This window comes from Agelaius phoeniceus, chromosome 10 (genome assembly GCF_051311805.1).
Source record: "Agelaius phoeniceus isolate bAgePho1 chromosome 10, bAgePho1.hap1, whole genome shotgun sequence".
Lineage (NCBI taxonomy): Eukaryota > Metazoa > Chordata > Aves > Passeriformes > Icteridae > Agelaius > Agelaius phoeniceus.
The window spans coordinates 11,640,311-11,662,323 of record NC_135274.1 but is presented as its reverse complement, the minus strand read 5'-3'; the positions used below and the strand labels follow the sequence as shown (position 1 = coordinate 11,662,323).

Here is a 22,013-nt window from a genome sequence, read left to right as displayed (position 1 = left end):
AGGTATTTATGCAAAAGACAATTAATTAATCCTATCACAATGGAGAACTCTATTTACTGAAAATAACCATTAAAAATCAGTTTGGTCAATAGAAACAAACTTCATTTAGTACCTGATCTGCTAACATGTATATACTTCAGAAAAATATACAACATACAGTGATCATATCAGTTCCTACAGATCACAGCAGCTGTTACTGCAAGGGTTTTTGTGCCACTGAAAGAGTTACAAGGACTGCAAACAGTCCTGTGCCCCTCAGCAATCATTACTCACTTGGCTAGGTGTGCCCTTGTTTAAGTGCAGTGCGGGTGCAGCTTCTCCCAAGAGAGACTTGAGTGGCTTCACCTCAGGTGTGCTGCTTGTACTACTGGCAGAGGAGCCAGAGATGGATGCATGGACTGATGCCACCACCTTTGCTTGCTCTGGAGGAACATACCTACATGCAAGAAGAGCAATGGTTTTTACAAGTTTCACATGGAAGTTCTTGAGTCTGAAGTTGAGAACTGGCAGATGTCAGCTTTGCTACTGAAACCCTGATCCTGCAATAGACTGTATCAGTAATTTGCAAAGTACCTATTCTTTAAATATGACAGAGTTGTTTTTTTTAATGGACTAGAAGTTAAAGTCATCAATATTTTTACCACTTATTCAATACAAAACATGTCTTTCCCATACAAATAAATCGGATGGGAAATAACAGTTTGCAAAACTGTTCCTTTACACTGTTGTTGACATCCTCTTAAGCCATTTTTGTTCCATCAATATGAACACTGAGAAACTTGTTTAGTTTGTCTTCTCTGCTTCCTATAGGAGCTCTACATAAAGTTCAGAAATCATTTCACTTTACAGAGTGTGTAATCTAGTGTGAAGAGCAGATTCAAAGAAGGAAATAACATTCAAAATGAGAGCAAACAGTCCGTCCTCACTTCTCATCATAGGGGCAATCTTTATAATAGTAAAGGTATCTTACCATCTTTTCTTTTCATATTTTTCCTGTAGAAATTCCTTTACTTTCTGTGGATCCCTGAAGTCTGGAATTGCTGATGATCTATCATCAAATAGGCCGAGCCAAATCTGTTTGCACACCTTAATTAAAAAAAAAAAAAAACACAACAACACAGATTAATCAGAGAAAATCCCTTAATTCAAAACTTAAATAAGTTTACTACTGTTAGTACATTAAACCATTAAAGTGTGTGGCTGCATAATTTATATTCCAGACTGAGCTGCTGTAACAACGGACTGGTGCTGTCAGTTGTTACAGCAGTAACAACTGAGATGTATTTAGACCAATCATGTACTGGTCTAAATACCTAAAGTTGCCTGTCACAGCAGGGCAAGCAGATCCCAGCATCCAGTTTCACCATTCAACACTCCTTTTACAAAGTATTTGCAGAATGTGCTCATGAAATGCAAAGCACCTGATTTCTACTTGCAATCTTTAAGATTCTTCTCCTTCACCTAATTCTACCCATTCCCTTACCGTACTTCAGGGCTTAAACTGTTTCAACAGATTCCATATGCCTTAAGCCTCAAATGGTAGATTTTAAAGAATCCAAGGTTTAGTATTTATACTTTTAATTACTATTTGAGTACAAGAACTGTTTTTTCAACAGCCTTTGTTACCATGATGCAGTTTCTACAATACCATACACATTTGAGTGATGGTATGAGATAAGGGGTAAAAATACTTTTGCTCCAATTTCGTTTTCTAATTGTAGTTGTGAGTGAGCAAAAGTTTAACCACTTGCAAAATTCTCAGTATGTTCAAGCTTTAATTCCTGAGCAAAACAAGAGGAAAGGTGCTCTCAAAACTAAAGATGAGGTAGGAGTTTTAACTTGAAATGTTTTAAGACCTTCAGACTATTCTGCAAGTAACCTGAATATGCACCCAAACAATAACACCAAACATTAGCTGCCCTCAAAAATCACAGTGCCCTTTTAGAACAGGTTTCTTCCAGAGAAGCAGAGTCAAAAAGGCTTTGTTTTTATGATGCATACCTTTTCTTCCCACACCCTTTCTGAAATAGCCCTGACCATGCCTCCTACCTGCCTACTACAAACATGCCCTCTATCCCTGCAAGTGTCAGGTTTTCAACATTGTCCTCAGTGACCTTCAGGCTCTAACAACCAAGAGCTGCAAAACTGATTGCTCTGAAAGTTGGCAAATCGAGGTAGAAGCTGTGATACTCCCACTTCAGCATCTTCCCCAAACTACTTGGCAAACATGATAAATCTTATAGGTCATTTCCAAGATTGCTCAGCATTAGAGAGATTAGGCAGACATCCTAACTATGTATTTCATATTTGATGTTTCAGCTCTAAATAGTCCAATTACATATTCAACACCTAACAGTCCTTACTTATTACCAACATTATCATAATCTACTGGATAGAGACAAACAACAACAGGAAACAGATCTAATGATCAAAAGATATTTTTAAATGAGTATTTATAGAGCTAATTTAGAGCTAAGATCAGTAGTTACCACCTCAAACTCAGCAACTTTGCATTCATTCTGCAATTGTACTCCACAACAGGATCAAGTTCAATGCACTGATTTGAGTTCTCAAAATTAAACAGTCATTTACAGTATAGTAATAGATAAAATGAAGCTTAATTATTTGTTTAATACATCTTCATACGAAATTAGAAGACAAACTTAGTCAAAAAAGTCACAAGTCTGTTCTAAAGTAAAAGCTAAAATCAAGAATCACTGTTTTAACAGTATCAATCTTTCACTACTTTTTGGTGACAAAATATATAAAGTCAGAATATTTATGTGTGTAGCTTTAAACTTGCAGTGAATAGCCTGAAGTGAGCCAGCAGTAGTATTTCCATACTTAGATTTGTGAGTATAACTATACAAGCAGCAGTCATATGATTGCTAGGAGGAAGAGAAGTCCTGCTTGCGGCTATTTACAGAATCTCTAGCAGCAGGAGTTGGTGGTGCTCAAATCTACACAGTCCCTCCCCAACCCCAACTTCAATATTGGAAAGAACATCAGGAAACACTGAAGAAAAATTGGACTTAATTTCAAACAAACAGAAAGACAAACGTTACAACAGCCCCCACTTGATTCTGCACACAGCCCTGTAACACTTGGGGCTCTACCATGATAATCAGTTTGCATCCAGCCTGAGATGTGCTGGCAAATGACAGAGGAGGGCCTCTTCCCCAGCCATACCAGACCATCCATTCTCCTTCTCCTGCCATCCAAAACAAGTCAGACCAAAGAAACTCATCACAATTACCATGTCACTGCTACCATTGAGATCTAGAGATCAACTCACAGCAACAAACCACAACCCAGTTTTTCATGTTTCTCCTCCCAGTTTTCTGCTTCATCTTCCCCTGAAGTACCTAAGCATTTGGAGTAGGGGGGGAAGAAAACCAAACAAAAAACCCTCAAACAAACAAACTAAAACCACCACAGCTCCGTGTCAATGTCTCAGCCCATCATGACCACAACAGGCAATTTCTGTGAGGACTCAGAAAACAAGGGGCTGTGTGACTTCAGATCATTAGCAGCTACAGAGCCATAGTAGATCCAGTTCTATGAATATGCAAACAGGAATGGAGGAGGACTGTGCTGAACAAACACCTGTTCCTTTAAAATGATGCAAGCTTCTTAAAGGCATCAGCTCTTGCCATTGCACTGCAATTTCTGCAAGCCTTCAGAAAACCTTTCAGGCTTCCAAAAGTGTTTCCTGGAGCAACTAATTCCTTCTAAATACCTAACCACAAAAGGAAGTAACAAGTGAAATATGCCTTAAGTCACTACTATAATTAATTTAAACAAACTGCCAGGCACTCTGTGTTCTTCTGTTGCTGGTAGCACAGACAACAGTTTTACTAATGGGCAACCAATTCTACTACCAGTTTTATTAATGGACAACCACTAAGCCAAAGAACCTACTTAGTCACACACACTTCAGCAAGACATACTCATTGTATCCGAGTCTGACTGCAGGAGCTGTACCAACGCAGGGTAAAACATTTACCACACCAAATGCAAATTAAATTCCACCTAGGTTTCTTAACCTAAAGAGTTATCAGAGGAAGTACAATTTCTTAAATGTTCTTAAAATGGACCAGTCTTAAACCAAAATCGGCCACCCACAATAGATAAGAGTAGTTTGGATTAGTGGGAATGATGGAAAGAAACCATAAGATTGTAAGTGGCTGTACAACATGACTGGAATACAAAGGGTAAATCACATCCTCCTAAGGGCATTTCAGACCATGCTTATGCCAAAAAAGGCTGTTTTGTCTTCCTACTACAGTTGGGCTTGATGATCTTAAAGGTTTTTTCCAACCTACACAATTCTGACTTAAGTCCTTTGGAAAGCCGTATCTTATGAAGTTTTAGAACCACACCAGAAACCAGGGAAAGGCACATATTTCTGTCTGGAGCAGCACACAATGCTTTGAACATCAGCAGCCATTCAGAGCCCAATAAAGGCTCATTGTCTTCACTTGTTTGCTGGTGACCTGGGTGCTCTGTCTAGCTATACTTCTGCTACCATCATCTGACTTGACAGGGATCCACAACACTGCATTGATTATGCTTCAAGTGAACCACAAAATTTTCAGCCATCTAAAAAAACACAAATGGCAGAGAGCTGTGCAATACCACAGGATGAAATGAAAATTGAAAAATAAAATTTAAAAGATAGTGTTGACAGAAACAGAAGTCACATCATGTAATTGTGTTTTCTTGAAGTGGCTATCTGTCCATAGTCATTTTAAGGTAAGTCACTAACAGTCCTGAATCTTGTGCAAAGAAAGGAGTTTGCTGTGAGAAATTTTTATTTTTGCTTTATTTTTATTGATCAGGTCATCACATTTTTTGCTTCAAAGCTATTCAAAAGTTACTCTTGTGATAAATATCAGGAAAACTTATGCCATACAACTTGCTGTTTATGATGGGGGAAGATTACTCAGCATTTATACCTTTGGTAGCCAGATTACTCCCTACTAATCACCATCTGAATTGGATAGATACCAAAAGATTCTGTTGCAGTGTGATGCCATTTCCTGTTTCACCTATCCCAACCCCTCAGGTGTGTCAACCTCTCCTTTCCTCTTTGCCCTCCTGCTAAGAGCTGTCCATCAATCTTAACATTCCAGCAAGGGTGTCGTGTGGTTGTCACAAGTTCAAAAGATGCCCCTCAGGTCCGGGCTCATTGGCCTGTCCAAGTGCCTTTATCCCTTGAGCCTCACCTGTCCCTTTCCCTCCCCCTGTCCCCGGGGCTTAAAGGGAGACGAGACCGTGTGGTCTGGATTCTGTTGGGAGCTGTTAGCACATTCAGAGGTCTGTCATCCCAGAATAAAACTTTGGATTAAAACTCTACGATAGAATCCTCTCCTGTTTCTCTTCACCGTCGCCTGAACCTTTTCCACCAGAGGTAAACTAAGTTTCTACCATGCCTGGATTTGTTCTGAGTGCCCAGCTGCAGCATCCAGCCAGCCAAAGGTATCTCTGAGGTGAAACACCACAGCTGCCGCCTTTGGCCCAGCAGCAAGGGTCAGATGGGGCCAGGCACGTTCCACGCGGAAATATTTGGATTAATATTCCATAAGATTCATTACAACAATTAAAAAAATAGCTATAAAAAACAACTATAGAAAGATCAGACTGGCCACTTTAGTTGCCAACACCTCATCATAAGCTTCAGTGCTATGTTCTGTCTGGCCCAAGAGCTGCCCAGGCAGGACACCTGAACAGCACAGTTACACAGTTACTCACACAGTTACTCAGCACAGCTATCCACAGCATGTGCTGACTCTTGCAGGACATGGGAGCAGGGAGAAACTGCAAAACGACATTAAAGCAAAGGTAAACCTGCACAAACCCAGGCCTTAAGCCAGCACTACTAAATACAGTTTTCTTCTTATTTAATACAAATTCACTATCTGAAAAAAAAATCCAAGGATGTAATTGTTCTCAATTTTAAGTAATTTTGAAAACATATGTTTGAGAAATTTGAATTTGATATCCCAAGGAGCATGTATTTCAAACCACCCCTCTAACAGCTCTATATATAAGTCACACTTGCAGAGCTCATTCAGAAAATGCTACTGCTGAAGTTGTATGACACATCTTCAGTCCCATTTTAACAAAATTACTCATTCCTTTGCTTTTACAGATAATATATGAACCATCATCCCAACTCACCACACAATTACACAACACTACTATTAAGGTAGTGGGCCTAAAAATTCTATGACTTTCTGAAATCCTTCTACATTGCACCATCTCCTTGGGAATACTCTGGTTCAGCCATTTAATATTAATATTGTTCTTTCTGCAACAGCAGCACCAATAAGCCTGTGCTCAAAAGCTCTGTTTATTTGCTGAAAGCTTTGCTATACTCCTCCTTTTGATAAGCACAGCTCTATCAAATAAAATGCTCTGCTTAGAGAAGAGCCTGACAAGCTGAAGCCAAGAGTAAACATTCAAGTTATGTGGAAGCCCCTAGAAACAGTGGAACATATCCAACAATCCATAATCATTGTCCACTGTCCCTGAAAAGTATAATTAGTCCATGTCCCATTGGTTCACCAACAGAGCAGGGGAAAAAAAAAGGAGAGCATTGAAGTCAGAATGACTAAGCGTATGCAGCATTTGAAAGTCTACTTTTGTTGAAGGCTTGACAGAAGCAATACTTTGAAGTTTTGCCCCTACTACACACTGGGGGCTGCAAAAATCAAGACAAAGCAAAGTTTTACCTTGTCAGATAACAATAAGTAGATACCAAGATTCAGCAGTTGTCTTCATGGAATTTAAGAGTTCATGAGAATCCCTTTACAACTGCTTTGGGAAGAATAGTACCTGTCCTCTGCCAACAAGCTCCAGTCCTGCAAGGCATGTCATCAGACACTTGGCAACCAGATACTGGGACGTTCAGAATTAGATCAGCAAGTACAGCATGAAGTAAAGAGGGAAAGAGAATCACAACCAGCATCAACCTACTCACCCTGACCTAGATAAAAACCCAGGAGGTAACAAGGCAGAAACTGTGAGTTTCTGTAACTTAAATATATCATTGAAAGGAGAAATTGGGCCAAGTGCATATTGCATGTTATAATAAAGCCTTTACCTATATTTCTCTTCATTGCATTGGTTTCCCTGAATATGCACTCCACAGTTATTCCATCTGAGGGAGAACTGTTTTTCCCGTGGTAATTATATTTACCATACATCAGGTTTTCCATACGTCATTTACATTTGCAGTCCTATACTTTGAGAAATTACCTTTGTTTTCAGCTTTGACAGAAAGCAATAAAGAACACATCCCATTCAGTGCACATCTGGCACACCACAAAGTTAATCAGAAAGGTTTCTGGTTTAAAACCCAGCCTCCAGTAACATTTCATGCTTTCAGGAGTTCCAAGAATGGCTCAAAGACTAAAAGGAAATACATGTACCTGATTTCCACAAAAGTTTAGCTTTTGTTTTGCTTTATATTTGTTCACATGTTTTGGGGATTCTTCCTGTGTGCTTTTAGAGTTGGGCAAGTAGGAAAGAATAGGCCTACTAAAAAACTGCTACTTAAGAAAAGAATCAGCACTATCCACTAAATTTTGCAGAAACACTGAGAATCTGAGACTTCAGTTATTTCTAGTCCAGTGCTTTGTATTTCAAGTATGAAACAAAGCTTTGCCATGTTCTAACTATTTCACTGATAGAGATCTCCAGTGTGTGGGGAAAGGCGGATACAGGAGAGACAAAGGCCTTCTGCTTACACAACACATTGAGCCACCACACTTCAGAAACTCCTCTTAGCACAGCTGGGCTAGTCAGGAAGAGTAAAAATTCTGTCAGGCCAGCAAAGTTAAGTTCTTGCTCATTAAGCCTCCTGCTCCTGTATGTGATGAAGGCAGCAAGGCAAGGAAAAGCTCTCACAGGACACATCCTTGTGTTGATAGGAGCTGCACTTCAATGTAGGAAAAAGCACACTACTTGACCTACAACACTTCTGGAGACCCAGACATACCACTGCATAGGAAGATTACATATGTCAGTCTAGTTTAAAAAGCTCTAACAAGATAATACCTTTCAGGAGGCTGGTAAATTCCAAATTAGATTTCTTCTTCTCCCCATCCCTGCCAATAAAATATCCTCAGTTATGTACCAAATATAATGCTGGCAGTGCAAAGAACTGCACATTACCACACAACAAACCTATGTTCCAAAATATAATACCCTACAGGAAGAAAGATTTGGAAACAGTTTCTTTATGTAAGGAAGTTATAGCTTTGTTTAGTAATCCTGCATTTCTGATGTCAATATTATTCATTAATCTCAGTAGGTTAAAAGAACTTTATACTGCCAGAGTACTAATTTCAAAGGCAGTTTGGGTCCAGAAGTTATAGTGGTTTCATAAGCAGAGTGAAGCCAGTAAATCCAGCTAACAAAGACATTGTTCTGCACACAATCAGCTCATGGATCTCTGTATCGTATTAGCAGAACCAGCAATGTACTCCAAGGACACCTGACTGCACAGCTCGTGCTGTCAGCACTCATCAGCTCCAGCTTAGGACTGCTCCTTTATCTCCAGGGTGTCCAGGCCACATTCCACAGTAAAGGAGATTCTAGGGAAGCATTCTGGTCTGACCTAACATCAGCTCTGAACCAGGCTCAGACTGCTGCCAGTTCTGCAAGAGTGCAGGAAACAGGGACTTGCACAGGTGCTATTGAGAGTCAGGAAAATTGGCATCAAAATTCAGCACTATTAAAATAACTGCAAGCAGCTGAGCATACCTTCATGTATTCTGCTCAGGTAAACATGGTCTTTGCCCCAGAGTAACAGAGATTTTCTAAATCCAAGACCATCAAGATCTTTTTCTTCAACCACATGCATATTAGAATGGGTTATTTGGAAAGGTTATAAAATACCTGCCATCTTTCAAAAGGGTAGGAGAAAAATTAACTCTGTAACTGGTTTGCCTCATAATACTATTCTTCATCTTAGGAGAAAAGTTTCTGAATAAATATTCACAGCTCTAATGGCAACAGGAGATTAGCACCACCTCCACTTTCTTCAAACAGCAAGTTCACTTCCTACTACCACTGCACAACTGAATCAGAGGCCAAATCAGCACCAGCATCATTTGAGGATGAGTATTCAAACAGACACATCTCCATTTCACTCTCTCCTCATTATTCCTAATGAGAAAATGTGAAAATACCTCACACTGCTCTTCATGAGGACAGCAAGGAGACAAAAAACCTTACCCAGTGAGTCAGAACTGCCTTTATCCTTCAAAAGGATTTCAGAAGGCACTTCAGGAATGTCAGCTGGAAGATGCCTCCATTCTTGCTACAGTGACCTAATCCCAACATAAGCAAAACTGGAGACTGGTCAGCTGTTTATACCTCCAGATGAGTCAGCAACACCAAAATATAGGTGTCTTCTAGTACAGTATAAGGATTTAAAACTTTCTTTGAAGCACTAAAAACTCATTAAAAATAATTTAATAATTTTCAAGCTACCTGTGCCAGAAATTTCTTAGAATGTGCATATATGGGGAAGAAGATGGTGCCTCACCTAAGGAAGAGCTGCTCTGCATAATCTCTCCCTGAAGCAGCTGCTTTGCAGAAGCCTTTCAGTAACTGAATGCTTCACCCACGTGTGCCACAAAGAGGGTCATTTACAACAACTGGGGAAAAGTTGGTATTTAAAATATTATGAAGCATTTTGGGGTTTTTTCTTTGTTTAGTTTGGGTGGTTGGGTTGTTTTAGAGGACTTCAACCTCATACAATACACTGACCTTATAAATACCCTTTAAATGAGAATGGAAAATTACTTCCTTTAAGAACAACTCAGCACCTTAACTACTTTATCTCATGGAAGTTTTCTTGTTATTTTACTTTGTATTCAGAACAAGATCCCTATTGTACAACCATGACCCACTCATCTGGAAGCAAGAAAGGTTATCACAGAGGCCTGGGCCATGCTGGAGAAAGACTAGAACAAGAAAGTTGGAATGAAAGTATTTTAGAAGTTACAGAAAAATGGAAGTTAAGCATGATCAATTGCCAAAAAAAGTTGGGCTTCTTTTAAAATGTATCACTGTAAAATTATTATAACTGTTCATATTGCAACATTGGACAATTCCATGTTTGAAAAGTCTTATTTCAGGCAATTTCCTTTCTTCCAAAAGCCTCCTACACTGAACAGTAAGCTAAGCAGAAAAATGGAGGGTTTTTGTCAGATGAATTTCCTCTGTCCAATACAGTATCTTATCTGCAGATAAGTATTCCAAAGTCCAATACTAACAAGAGAAAACAAAATGCCTATTTAACTACTGCAACATAAAGTACAACAACATGTTTAACTAGGTTTTAAACTTCTAACAGTGTTTAAAACAATAATCATTTCTGTTCAATATTTGAGTACGCCTAAAAATGTCCGCTGGCACTTACAGTGTGTCTATTCAGCTTTACTTAAGAATTAAAACAATTATCAACAACCTAAAACTAAACTCAGAAGGACATCTTCATTTAGGAGGCAGCTCATTTAAATCATTACAATTCTTTAAGTAGAGTACTACAAGTGCAAAGACCTCTGCTTTCACAACAGAGTAGCACAGCAGAGGTCTGTGATTTTTTTATGTCAATAATAAACTATATATCTACTAAATCATTATGATTAGCAGACTAGTCATGGCTATGAGAAGGACAGCCACACTAATCAGTTGAGAAGGGATCACTTAAGGTTCCAGATCAGTGAAAACAAACTCATAGCAATCTCTAGACATAGCAAGTTTAGTAAGAAATGAAATTAAAACAAATACAGGGAGGGAGCTACAAACACATGTTTTCCTTTACACTTTGTGAAGCTTAAAGCAAAGCTGAAGCTTACAATCTAATCTTATGGAAAGAGCCTCCAACACATTCTATATGAATCCACAGATGATTCTTTATTAAATTTCCTTATGCAAAAAGTCAGTAGTACTGACTAATATATGCTCTATACATATACACACACATATGCAATGCTCTACAGTTTTAAAAAGCCCAACCAAGCCATCAAGAGTATTTATAAAGTCTGGGAGAGTTCAGGCCTTGTTCTAGCTCTGTCTAAAGGAATCAGCCACTAACAGTCATTTCAACAAATAACACATGTTTACCAGGGCAGAAAAAGAAATTACTACTTCTGTTTTCATTCTTCAACCTGACAGTTATGAATGGACCAACTTTAAGAAAGTTAAGTATCAGCATTTTACTGAATGATGGGATTTATCCTCACAAAGGTTCACAAAAGCTCACTAATAAAACACACTCTAGCCTACAATCAATAGTTCTACTAAACAGGGTACAGATGTAATCAATGTGAAGCAGAACCTTATCTAGTTTGAACAGAGGCAAAATCTGCCTCTAAAATCCTCAAGGCTACAGCATGTTCTTAAAACACAAACTTCACCCTCAAACTGAAGTCAGCAATAGCCACATCCAGGGCTCAACACCTCCGTGTATTCCCACAGAGTCAATCCAACATTTACCTCAGATTTTTTCTTCTATTAAAAGGAACAAAAAGTCAGTACGCTACAACTTGTCTCCTTCAAAGCTGCCACAAACTACTCACCAGATAACAATTTCTCCCTTTCCTTCCTCTGTCCAAGAACATTCAATATGGATATACTTTAACACACATACACAAATATATGGATATACTTTTATTAAGTATTTAAATTATTTATTATTAATTATAAATTAATTCTTTATTATTATTTTATTAAGTATTAAAACTACTAGAAGACTTTCTGACACCAAGTGTGAAGAAATACAGCTACAAGCTGTACTTTTGTATTTATTTTTGGCACAGTACACTCTTTCAGGAAATACTGCTGCGGTCAGTTTCAAGTTCTGAGCTTACAGGGAAAAAAAAGGTGGCTGCCTATTGCCTTATGCAAAATCAAAAGAAAACCCAATTCAGAAATACTGATCATGTGAATCTGGATTGTCTGGGTTGGGCAATAACATTATGATGATCAGCTACCCAATGAAACAAGCTCTTCAGAGGCCTCATTTCAAATAATGTTGGCTTCAAAAGACTCCTGCCTAGCTTTTGCCAAAAAAGAAACCCAAACAAAAAACCCTAAGTTTTCCTTAAGTAGTGTTTTCAACTTTATTATTAAAGTGCCAAACCCACTTTATTCTCCAAGTAATACTTACTTCATTTCCATGTTTCTGCAGAAATTCTATTTCCTGTTGTGTGAACGTAGTCATTGAAATCGACTTCACTCTGTGGGGTGGATTCAAGCCCCGCCTGAAAGAAGAAAGAGGTGTTCAGCCCTTGGGAAATTTGTCATCATACAACCACGTTTAACACTGCAGTTAGAAGTCAGACAGTTTTAAAATCAGGAGCCATCTCTGTAAAGCACACTCATTCTTGGTACTGCCATACAACTTAAGGCTGTGTAAGCTCTCCTCAAGTAACACTTAGTATACAACAAAGCTGAGTAACAAAACTTCTGGGGAGACCAATATGCACAATTGCTCAACAAAGTCACTCAGGCACCTTCTATGCAAATTTAGGAAAACAAAATTAGACTTTTTTTAAATCCTAATCTGCTTCACCCTTGCCTCAACCTTTAGTCTCTCACTCTTGGGTTTCTTGGTTGTAGCTTCCTTTTCCTCCAAATCTTTCCATACTTTGATCTCTTATTACTTCTACACAGTAACTAGATTTCTTCAAGCTAAACTGCCCAGCTCAGTATTTTTCTCTTGCTTTCACCTACATTTCCTGTCTTCTCACAGCATATTTTTATAGTTTACTTTTAGCCCCTGAGAATTCACAGGGGCTTACTCCTCTTCCTGAACACTACAGAATAACCAGAACAAAAGCAAAAAGACACTGGTTTTAGCATGTTCTCACATGAGAGATAGCATTGCTAATGCCACAGCTGCAAAGGTGAGCAGCTCTGCCTGAAGCCCAGACTGGCAGCACTCTCACACCCATGCCAGGCAGCCACAGAAGGGCCAGCAGCACACCAGGCATTTGTGCTGCCACAGCCCGACACTGTCAAACCCAGCTCAGCCACAGCCTGCGAGCACAGAGAGAAAACATGCTGAGCAACAGCACCAGGGCAAGAAAAGCTTGCTTTCTTTCCCAATTCCTCCTTTAAACACACGCTAGCTACTGCTTTTGCCCACAACTGCTTCCAACCAAAGCCAAGCTGTGCTTTGCTCAGTGGATGCAAGAACATCCCAGCCCACATGTGCCAAGCACTGGAGACACTCACCCAGGCAATACCAGGGGCCAGTTTAACACTCAGGTTAATCAGGCCTGGATTTCTGAAATACCATCTTAAAAAAACAATTCATATACATTAACCATGAGATACCAGAGCACACAAAAAGCTTTCCAGGGATGCAATGCAGGCCTAACAAATCGCTGAGGAAATCAATTGTATTGCTTGTATTTGTCCCTACACTTTTAATTCTAAATTTGGTTCAGATTGCTTTTAAGAAAAAAACCACAACAAAACAACACTGACATCTAACTTAGGACAGCCAGTAGATTTCTTTAAACTCTCTGATTATCCCAAGAACATTAGCTATAAATTAGATTGCTATCCATCAGAACAGCCTATGACAAAAATCTGATATTCCAAATATTAACATTAAATTCAACTTTGGCAGAAAAATTTTAGCACTTCAAGTTTTCCAAGTAAGTCTAATGGGAAAAATACTGTTGTGCATTTAGCTTGGAAATTCATCTTCACACCTAAATTTAAGTGTACCTGTAAGACAATTCTGATCCCGTGTTAAAGAATTCCACATTTTTAATCAGAAGTTGAATATGGGTTAGAACACTAAGCAGTAACATTTTAGCCTAAGTTTCATGAGAAAACAAATTTGAGATAATCACTGTTTGAAACACTTGGATAAACAATTAATTGTATTTTGCTAAGAAATGCAGTCATTTTGACTACCTTAAAAGCTGAAGTCATTTCCAAACCTAGAGGCATATGAAAATTTGTTTTACAGAATACCATTTGCTTCAGCAAACTTTTGAAATCGGAGCAGCTGACATTTGACTCCACAGTTCAGCACCTTGACAAGTAGAAGTTTCACTGAAGTTGGTGAGAGAGGTTTTATGATAGTTGATTAAACTATCTTGTCAAAATATTTAAATTTCTTGGTAAATTAAAGTTACTAATTTAACACCTTTCATCTAGCTGCATCATCTACATCACAAATAAATTACATTTATTAAAATACTATAATATTATCCAAGTTTTTTTTAAGTAAGTTCTCATTTTAAGATGATGTAATTTAAAAGAAACCCGTAGGAGTTCTATGCAGTTAAAATTCATTGTTTCAGAACTGGTGCTAGGATTAGGTTTTGCTTATTTTTGGCTTTTAAAAGAAACACCTTCTCAGTCTGTGCATGCAAGTAATTACATTTCACTAAATGGCACTTGTAGCATCACATATTGAGTGACAGCATAGAAACAAAGCTGGCATCCACTTGGCACTTCACACAGATCTATCTGCTCCATCAAATGTTATATGACAATTACTGTCCCTTGCTTTTACAGTAAGCATAAAAGCAGTTCTGCCTTAGTCTGTTCAATTTACTCTCCTCCTAGTAATTACAATAGCAGCACAGTTAGGTAGTTGTAAACTATTTAATGGGTATTTAAAAGCCAGAGCTATTCACTAACACATTCACATGTTTCTCAGCACAGGCAGTGTATCTCAACTTTCCCACTAGCTCCTGCTGGAAACTCCTTTTTGCAGTAAGTACAGTTTAAGTGCTCTGTCGTACCCGTGTTTGCAATTCCAAGGCACTGCACAAGTTCTCTAAGACTCACCTACTCTACACTGATCTAACCAGGGCTCTTTAGAGCATTTACAGCAGCAAACACTGACATCTTCAGTATCTTCAGCTCTATTAAGCAGCAATATTAAATGTGGTTGAGGCCTAGATAAGATTTTGTTAAATCTCGCCAGAGACTTCCCCATGCCTCTCTCTCCAGTGAAGAGTTCAGACATATAAGGTTTCCTGGTATACACACTATTTCCACATGGGATAAGAGGAATTCACATTTCTCTTACACCATCCTGCTAAAAGAAGGAAGACATCCCCCCTAAAGATCAGATCACCACACAGAGGTGTCAGATGTCTGGCAGGAGGAAAGAGAGCACAGAACCATGTCTGGTCCAGGGGTATTGGAAATTCTGAACAAAACTTTAACAGCCATAATCTAAAGCAAACTGTAAAGCTGCAATACTGTACATTCAAGTATTTATGTCCATTGAATATGGCAAAGGATGCAGGGAACCTATGTAAAGCTTCCTCTTATGCTAAAGCAGCCTAAGAAGTCAGCCCAAAACAAGGAATTCAAGACAAGAAGCTGCACACAAACACAGCCCAAGCATTATCTTCCTTAGATAAATTACTTTGATTCTACCATTAGAACAGCAAACTATTTTTTTATGATTTCTAACTGACATCCATGAATTGCCTGGAATTTCCCTAAAACAGAGCAGTTGTGCAATTTTTGAAACAGGATTCAAGGACGAACCCTTCCTTACCTTACAGAGACTATTTAATGACCAAAATGATTCACAAACACCTCATCTACATATGGGGGAAGCTTACTGGTAGACAGCCAAGTACAATTATCCCTTATGAGGAATTACCAAATCTCCTTCTTCATAGGAAAAATGTTTCTTTCCTTGTATTTGACAAGTGTTTCACACAATTATAATGCTTTACAGTATACTCCCTATTTAACAGGGGACGCATGGATTGCAGTCCCTTAGTGCAAATTATCCATGCCTAAATTTAAATTGACCCTGAACAAGTATTTGCAAGCTGCCCCTGTGCAGCAGTACCAGTTACTCCCTTCCCTACAACAGAGCTCCTGGGGAAGGCAGCAACCAAACGTCACCTCAGCACTTAAAGCAGACTGCAGCTCTCTCCTCCCAAGAGGCCCTGGGGAAGGATGACAGAGTAAGACAATTCTGCCATCTGCACTTATCCAGCACACCAGAGCTAGAACATCCCACACAGAGAATCCCACTCATCACTGCCAACTTCTTCACGCTCAGCAACGATTATTTCTGTGGAAGAGCACTGTGACCAGAGATTCCAGCCTAGAGAGTCTCCTCCACTGACCCTCACTGAGTCACAGCTCAGCGTAGGGGCAGCTTCAGAGAACATGAGACCTCTGTTCTCCAGAGGGCATTGTTAAACTGGTGCTCTCACAAACAAAGGAAGCTTTAAGGCCACTGACACAGGATTCTGCAGTCTGGCAGTTGAAACATTAAACATTCAAAACACAGTCAACAAGCAGTGGATATTTGTTTCTAACATAATTTAGCGGCAAATTATAGTTGAACTTGTGATTGTTGGCAGAGCAGCCGACTGCAAAGGCTAGGGCTGGGAGGGGAGAAAAATGTGAAGAGTGAGCTCTGGCAGAACAGAGGGTCCCTCTTGGAGGAGGAATGGTGGGCAGACGGCTGCCCAACGCTGCTCATGTCCCCTGGATCAGATTTTAACAACACCTCAAACCTCAGCCAGCAAAACGTGATCCCCTAAAATGCAGGAAGTTAATGAGGCAAGTCCAATACCGAGCCATCACAGAGCACCCCACACACCCAGATGTCCAGAAAACAAGCACCAGAAAACCCAGTGTGCCAGCATTCATTATTATTTCTGTGCTACTGTAATTAGCAAAAAGGAATATGAGCAGCACTGGCCATTCCTGATACTTGTAGACCTCCCTGGAGACCCTCCGCCATCTCACAAGCTCATTTATTTTTAATAGCAGACGACTCATACACACATTTTGAAGCAGAGTTAAGGTTAATTTTGGTTTTTTCTTAAAAAATAACCAAACATTCTTTCTGAATTGCACACTGTTCAATGTGGTATAGACACATTTCCTTTGCTCTCCTGCCTTGCAACTGAAAACAAGAAATATAGTAACACAGAAAATACCCTTAAAAAATATATTTACACATACACAGAGGCCCAGAACACATGGAGTCATTTTCCAGACATGCTCCAAAGGAAAAAAAGGACTGAAAAGTCATGCTAACTCTATCACCTTCACTCTAGCACTGTTTATTTAAACATTTTTAATTTCTGCTAAACTGATTCTAGGTAAAGAACAATAATTTATCACCACTGCACAGAGATGTTATTGTTTGTTACTATTCTATCAGCCATCAAATACTTCTATCTGGCTGATACAGAAGTCTCCTACCCATGAGAATTTTAAAATTTCAACTAGGAGCATTACAAGTAGCCAGAAGAAGGCCAACAGTTGTAAAAAATTAGCATAAAGGGGCTTTAGCATTTCTCAAAGTACCTATTATGCTCTAAACATTCCTTGTTGCTGAACAAGAGACTTCCTAAATAAGTTGAGAGGGAGTTAAGAGAGCAGTGAGAGAAAGGATAGGAGTACCTTAATTATCACACCTGCAGATACAAAAATGAGTCAAGATTAAATAAAAAAATTCTATAATACAAAACATGTGCAAGAAGACTGTTAAACAGGGATATTTTCCATTGGTGAACTAAAAACATGTTCTTTTTACCAAAGTTGGGAGCGTGCTGACTGCGAGTGCTACAGAAGTACTTGAAAGCAGAGATGCACAGACAGCTGAGATACAAGGCAGAGAGGCATTTGATAAGACAAAGGGAAGGATGTCACTGTCAGCAGGCCACATGGGAGCATCCAGGAAAACAATAGTCATAGCTACCAACACAATCCTTTGAATCAAAGAACTTCTGTCAAACCAAAATAATCTCCCTGCCAACATTTCCCAAGATGCAGGTTTGCTGTAATAAAGAGAAATCTTCCCGTGCTGTATGACTGTAATCTTGACCTGAGCACACTGCTCCTCCAGAGCACCTCCTCCCACTCTCAGGGCAGAAATTGTGTGTCATTCCAGATATCCTAGATTCTTGTACAACACCAACAACTTGAGTTACCTTGTGTGATGCTAGCACACTTTTTTTGCCCACATGAAGAATTTAAACATGGGACAAGTGGAACTATTTTAAGAGGAAGCAAATTCACACCACTGTCCATGAACTTTCTCCTGTATGCACCATTTTGCACAGCAAAACTTCTGCTCTGGTAAGCCTGATCTGACCTGGTCACTTAAAGCCCAGGTACTATGGAAAAAACCTCCTGTCACCCACACCTCTGACTTGACAAGACTCACCTTCAACATTAAGTCAGAAAGAATCTTTTTAGCAAAGTCACTAGTTGTGTCACTGTTTTTAGCAGCAGCATATGAAAAAGTAGACATACTATTTTGGGAAACAGTAGAGGGAATAGTAGGTTTTTAAAGCTAAATCTAGTAATACATAGCATCGCTCTTTTGATACACATTAAATACTTTAAGGAAATTCAGGATGGATCCAGAATTAAGATTTTGAATGTGACTAGACAGTCCTTGCCAGGACAATGAACAAACACTTCAGAAAACTAGTAAAAAAAGTTACACTACAGTTTTAAAGAGCTTGGAGTTAACTCTATCTAGAATAACATGCTTATTTAAGATGATACCGATGTTAGCAATCACTTTTAGTTAATTGAGAAACCTTTCTGAAAGAGACTTTTTAATCTCTTTTAATCTAAAATAATCTAGTATTTTAATCTTGCATTGAGCACTTCATACTTGAAAAAACTGGTCTACTTGACTTCAAGAATACTTCCTGTACCAGAGTAGAAAAAAATAATTAAAACAAGAAGCAATGCAAGTCATTCACATAGCATATAAACAAGATAAAGTACTAAGATTATTAAAACCTTACAGTAAAGCAAGTACTATGAGGCAGAACACAAACAGCCATTAAGAACTACAAAAGCAGCAGTACTTTTATATTTGCTATTATGTTGTTTGTTCCCAAGTCATTTCCCTACACCGTGAAATTCTACAGTGAAAAGCATTTGGAAATAAACAAGTTGTTTGAAGAACTGTTCTGATGGAAGTGTTAAAGGTAAGTTTCTAGTTATGAAACAGACATGACCTACACCAAGTCTCATCACTAACAAATAAACATGCCACTGGCTAGGTTATAAGGTGTTAACCAATATATATGATCCTGCACACACAACTTATGGAAGTTTTTCCAAGTGGATACGAAAGAATGAGTCCAAATTTATTTTAGAGGGAAACTCAGTCCTCTTAATAGTCATTTACTCCAGCTGTAAGTGTAGGTGTTACTAGCTGTAAGAACCAAACATATAGTTTGTAGTTGCTTTTTTGCAGCAAGACAAAACCACTGCATATTTAGAATGAAAAAGCCATTTGAGTTTCATTGGAATACCAATACATTAACCATGTTTTTGCAGATAGTCTTCCTCCTTTAAGCATGGTAACATCCAAATGATGGCCAACACCAAGTAGCAGCTGTCCCCTGTTTACAAGCTGTTTCACTGCCTGTACATCCTCTTGGTTGCTGTAAATTGGACTGTGTTAGTAGTCCCTACCTCCCAGCCAACAGATAAAAGGAACAGACTCTTCTGAACCCACGCTAAGCATCTCAGCAGCATTCACAATATACTTGTCTATTAAGGTTAAGAAGCCTGAAAAATAAAGACAAACACTCTCATGGTGCAGCTTTACCACCCTTTCAGTTTAACCCAGTAAGAACATGTGCAACCATTAAATAAGCTCAGTGCAGTAGCTTAAAATAGTTTCACATGCCAGCACAAATAACAGTTTGCTAAGAGAGCAAACAATAGCCAGAGCTGGCTGATTGAGTGGCATGTTTGTGTGAAAACCTAGAGTCTCTTTTCAATTTCACAACCTAAATGTATTTTCTGTATTTGCATCAAGTCTGTTCAGAAGCCTAGATAACGTAGAAGAACTCCAAGTCTAATCAGCTGTCTATTAGTATAAAAGGCGGTTTGTTCCATGAAAATTAAGCAAAGAACTAATATATTTACTTTGCATTTCAACATAATTACCAACTTTGTTCTAAAACACAAGACCTTACTTGGAAGGGCTGTTTAGGGTAGTAAGGGGACAGAAATTAGTTCAGGCTCCTGAATGCCTTTTAGAAACACCAATCCATATCCTCTGACATACTATTTATTACTTCTTTGGTTACTCTGATTCTGCTCCATTCCATTGTCACAATGCTACAGAATCATATAAAAGCAAACAGATATAGCTAAGGAAACAGCAGCACTGAAGACAGCGGTGTCTTTCTCCCAAATTATGAATATGTGATGAAATTCACAACTGACTGACCTCATCTCTTAGTTTCATACACACTATCTCTGGGAAGGATGGGTGGAAAAGGGAGGAGTAGTAGAAAGGCCCATACAGGAATGAGGAACAGGAAAAATGCAATCACTTTATCAGAGCCAATCCCTTTCCCAGGTTTATATATATAGTTTGTCGGAAATAGTCGATGTAAAGTCAAAAAATCCCAGCCAGCTTCTACTTTTCTGATCAAGTCTCTTAAACCATTGGGCCTGGAGTTTATAGACTGAGACAGAGCTTAAAGGGCTGTCTTACAAACTACCACCAAGCAGAACTCGATGCACATAAAGCCATGCTGGTGGTTTAACTTAACGTTTAAGTAGTATCTGTAAACGCATTCACGACAGGGTTAGTATCCTCGCATCTTCAAGGCTATCATGACAGTGAACTGCTAGGCCACGTGCCCCTTCCCTTTCCACAAGTATTATCGTACACTTGCTTAATGAACCACCCCTCCGACACTTCCGTGGGGCGGTGGTGCTCGGGCTGCCCGTGCGCGCTCCCCCTGCGTGCCGGAGAAGCCTCCCCAGGACCATCTCGGGGCCGCGGGGCTGCCGTGCGCCCCAGCGCCGCACACCCTGCCAGAGGCGGCCACCTCCGCACCGGGGGCTCCGACGGGGATTTCCAGCGAACGCGCCCGGGAAAGTCTCCCGACGGCCTCCCCCCCTTCCCCTGGAGAGCCCCCTGCCCGCTGTCCTCCGACGTGGCCAAGCCGGCAACAGGAAGGGCGAGCGCGGGGGGAGCGGCGGCGCTGCGAGACCCGCGGCGGGGCTGCACCGCCCGGCCGCCGCCGCCGCCCTGCGGACGCGTGCCCCGGCGGCCGGGGGCGGAGGTCACCGCTGCCGGGGGGATGGAGCCGGCGGTCCCCTCCCGCACTCACTCACAGGATGCCGGAGCAGGAGGTGCACACGAAGCTGCCCACGGTCATGTCGGTGTAGGTGGGGCCCCGCTGGTCGCAGTCGAAGCACTTGCGGTTGGGCGGGAGGCTGCTCATCTCCCGCAGCAGCTTCAGGTGCTTCTCCTCCTGCTTCCGCTTGGCGCTCGCGGCCATGGCCCCGCCGGCGAGGGACGGCCCGGCACGGCGCCGGGCCCCGCTCACACCCCGGCGGCGGCGGCGCTCCGGGGCTCGGCCGGCGGGAGAGGGGCCGGGCGGGAGGGGGGGTGAGGGGAAGACAGGGGAGGAAGGGGCGGGGAGGGCACAACCGGCGCCTGCCGGCGGGCCGGTGCGGGAGGGGGTGGCCGCTGACGCGGACCGGCAGCTCCACGAGGGAGGGAGCGGGCGGGGGCCGCGGCTCGGGGGAAGCAGCGGCGACGGCAGCGGCACCGGGCCCGGGGCGGCGGAATGACGAGCCCGGGCGGAACCTGCGCGACACCTTTATGAGCTCAGCGAGGAGATGGCGGCGGCGGCGGAGCCCTGCGCGCCCGCCGGCTGCAGCGCCCCCTGTCGCGTGGGAGGGCGCACTACACCCCCTCCGTCCCCTCACGCCGCGACCCCGGCCCGGGGCGGCGCCTCCGGCGGGACCGAGTCACCCCGCGTGACCCGGCGGGGCGGGCCGGGGGGGGTCAGTCCTTTGGAGAATCCCGATGGAAAAATATCAATAAAAAGTGTTAGACTTTACTCGGGGAGGAGGGGATCGCCTTCCCGCTCAGCGGGGTGCTCGGGGCGGGCTGTTCCCCTCACACCGCGGGGTGAGCGCCAGGCAGTCCCCGCCGTCCCTCAGCCCCTCGTGGGCAGTGGGCTCAGGCCGGC

The 22,013-nt window shown here is 41.1% G+C and overlaps 1 protein-coding gene across 13 annotated transcripts in view; it reads right to left on the bottom strand.

The window, feature by feature from the left end:
- The window catches only part of AGFG1 (ArfGAP with FG repeats 1), a 47,322-nt gene extending 25,698 nt beyond the window's left edge, over window positions 1-21,624 (bottom strand). For 3 of the 13 annotated variants that reach the window (XM_077183883.1, XM_054639071.2, XM_077183885.1), the window contains exons 1-4: window positions 21,148-21,622; window positions 12,191-12,284; window positions 971-1,086; window positions 274-436 (exon numbers count right to left, since the gene is read on the bottom strand). In XM_077183883.1, coding sequence (XP_077039998.1) covers window positions 274-436; window positions 971-1,086; window positions 12,191-12,284; window positions 21,148-21,314 — 540 coding nt within the window. In that variant the 5' untranslated portion in view covers window positions 21,315-21,622. Of the gene's footprint in view, window positions 1-273; window positions 437-970; window positions 1,087-12,190; window positions 12,285-21,143 lie in introns of all 13 variants that reach the window. The other 10 variants (XM_054639072.2, XM_054639074.2, XM_054639076.2 and 7 more) reach the window with 7 other exon arrangements.
- Window positions 21,625-22,013: the final 389 nt, after the last annotated feature.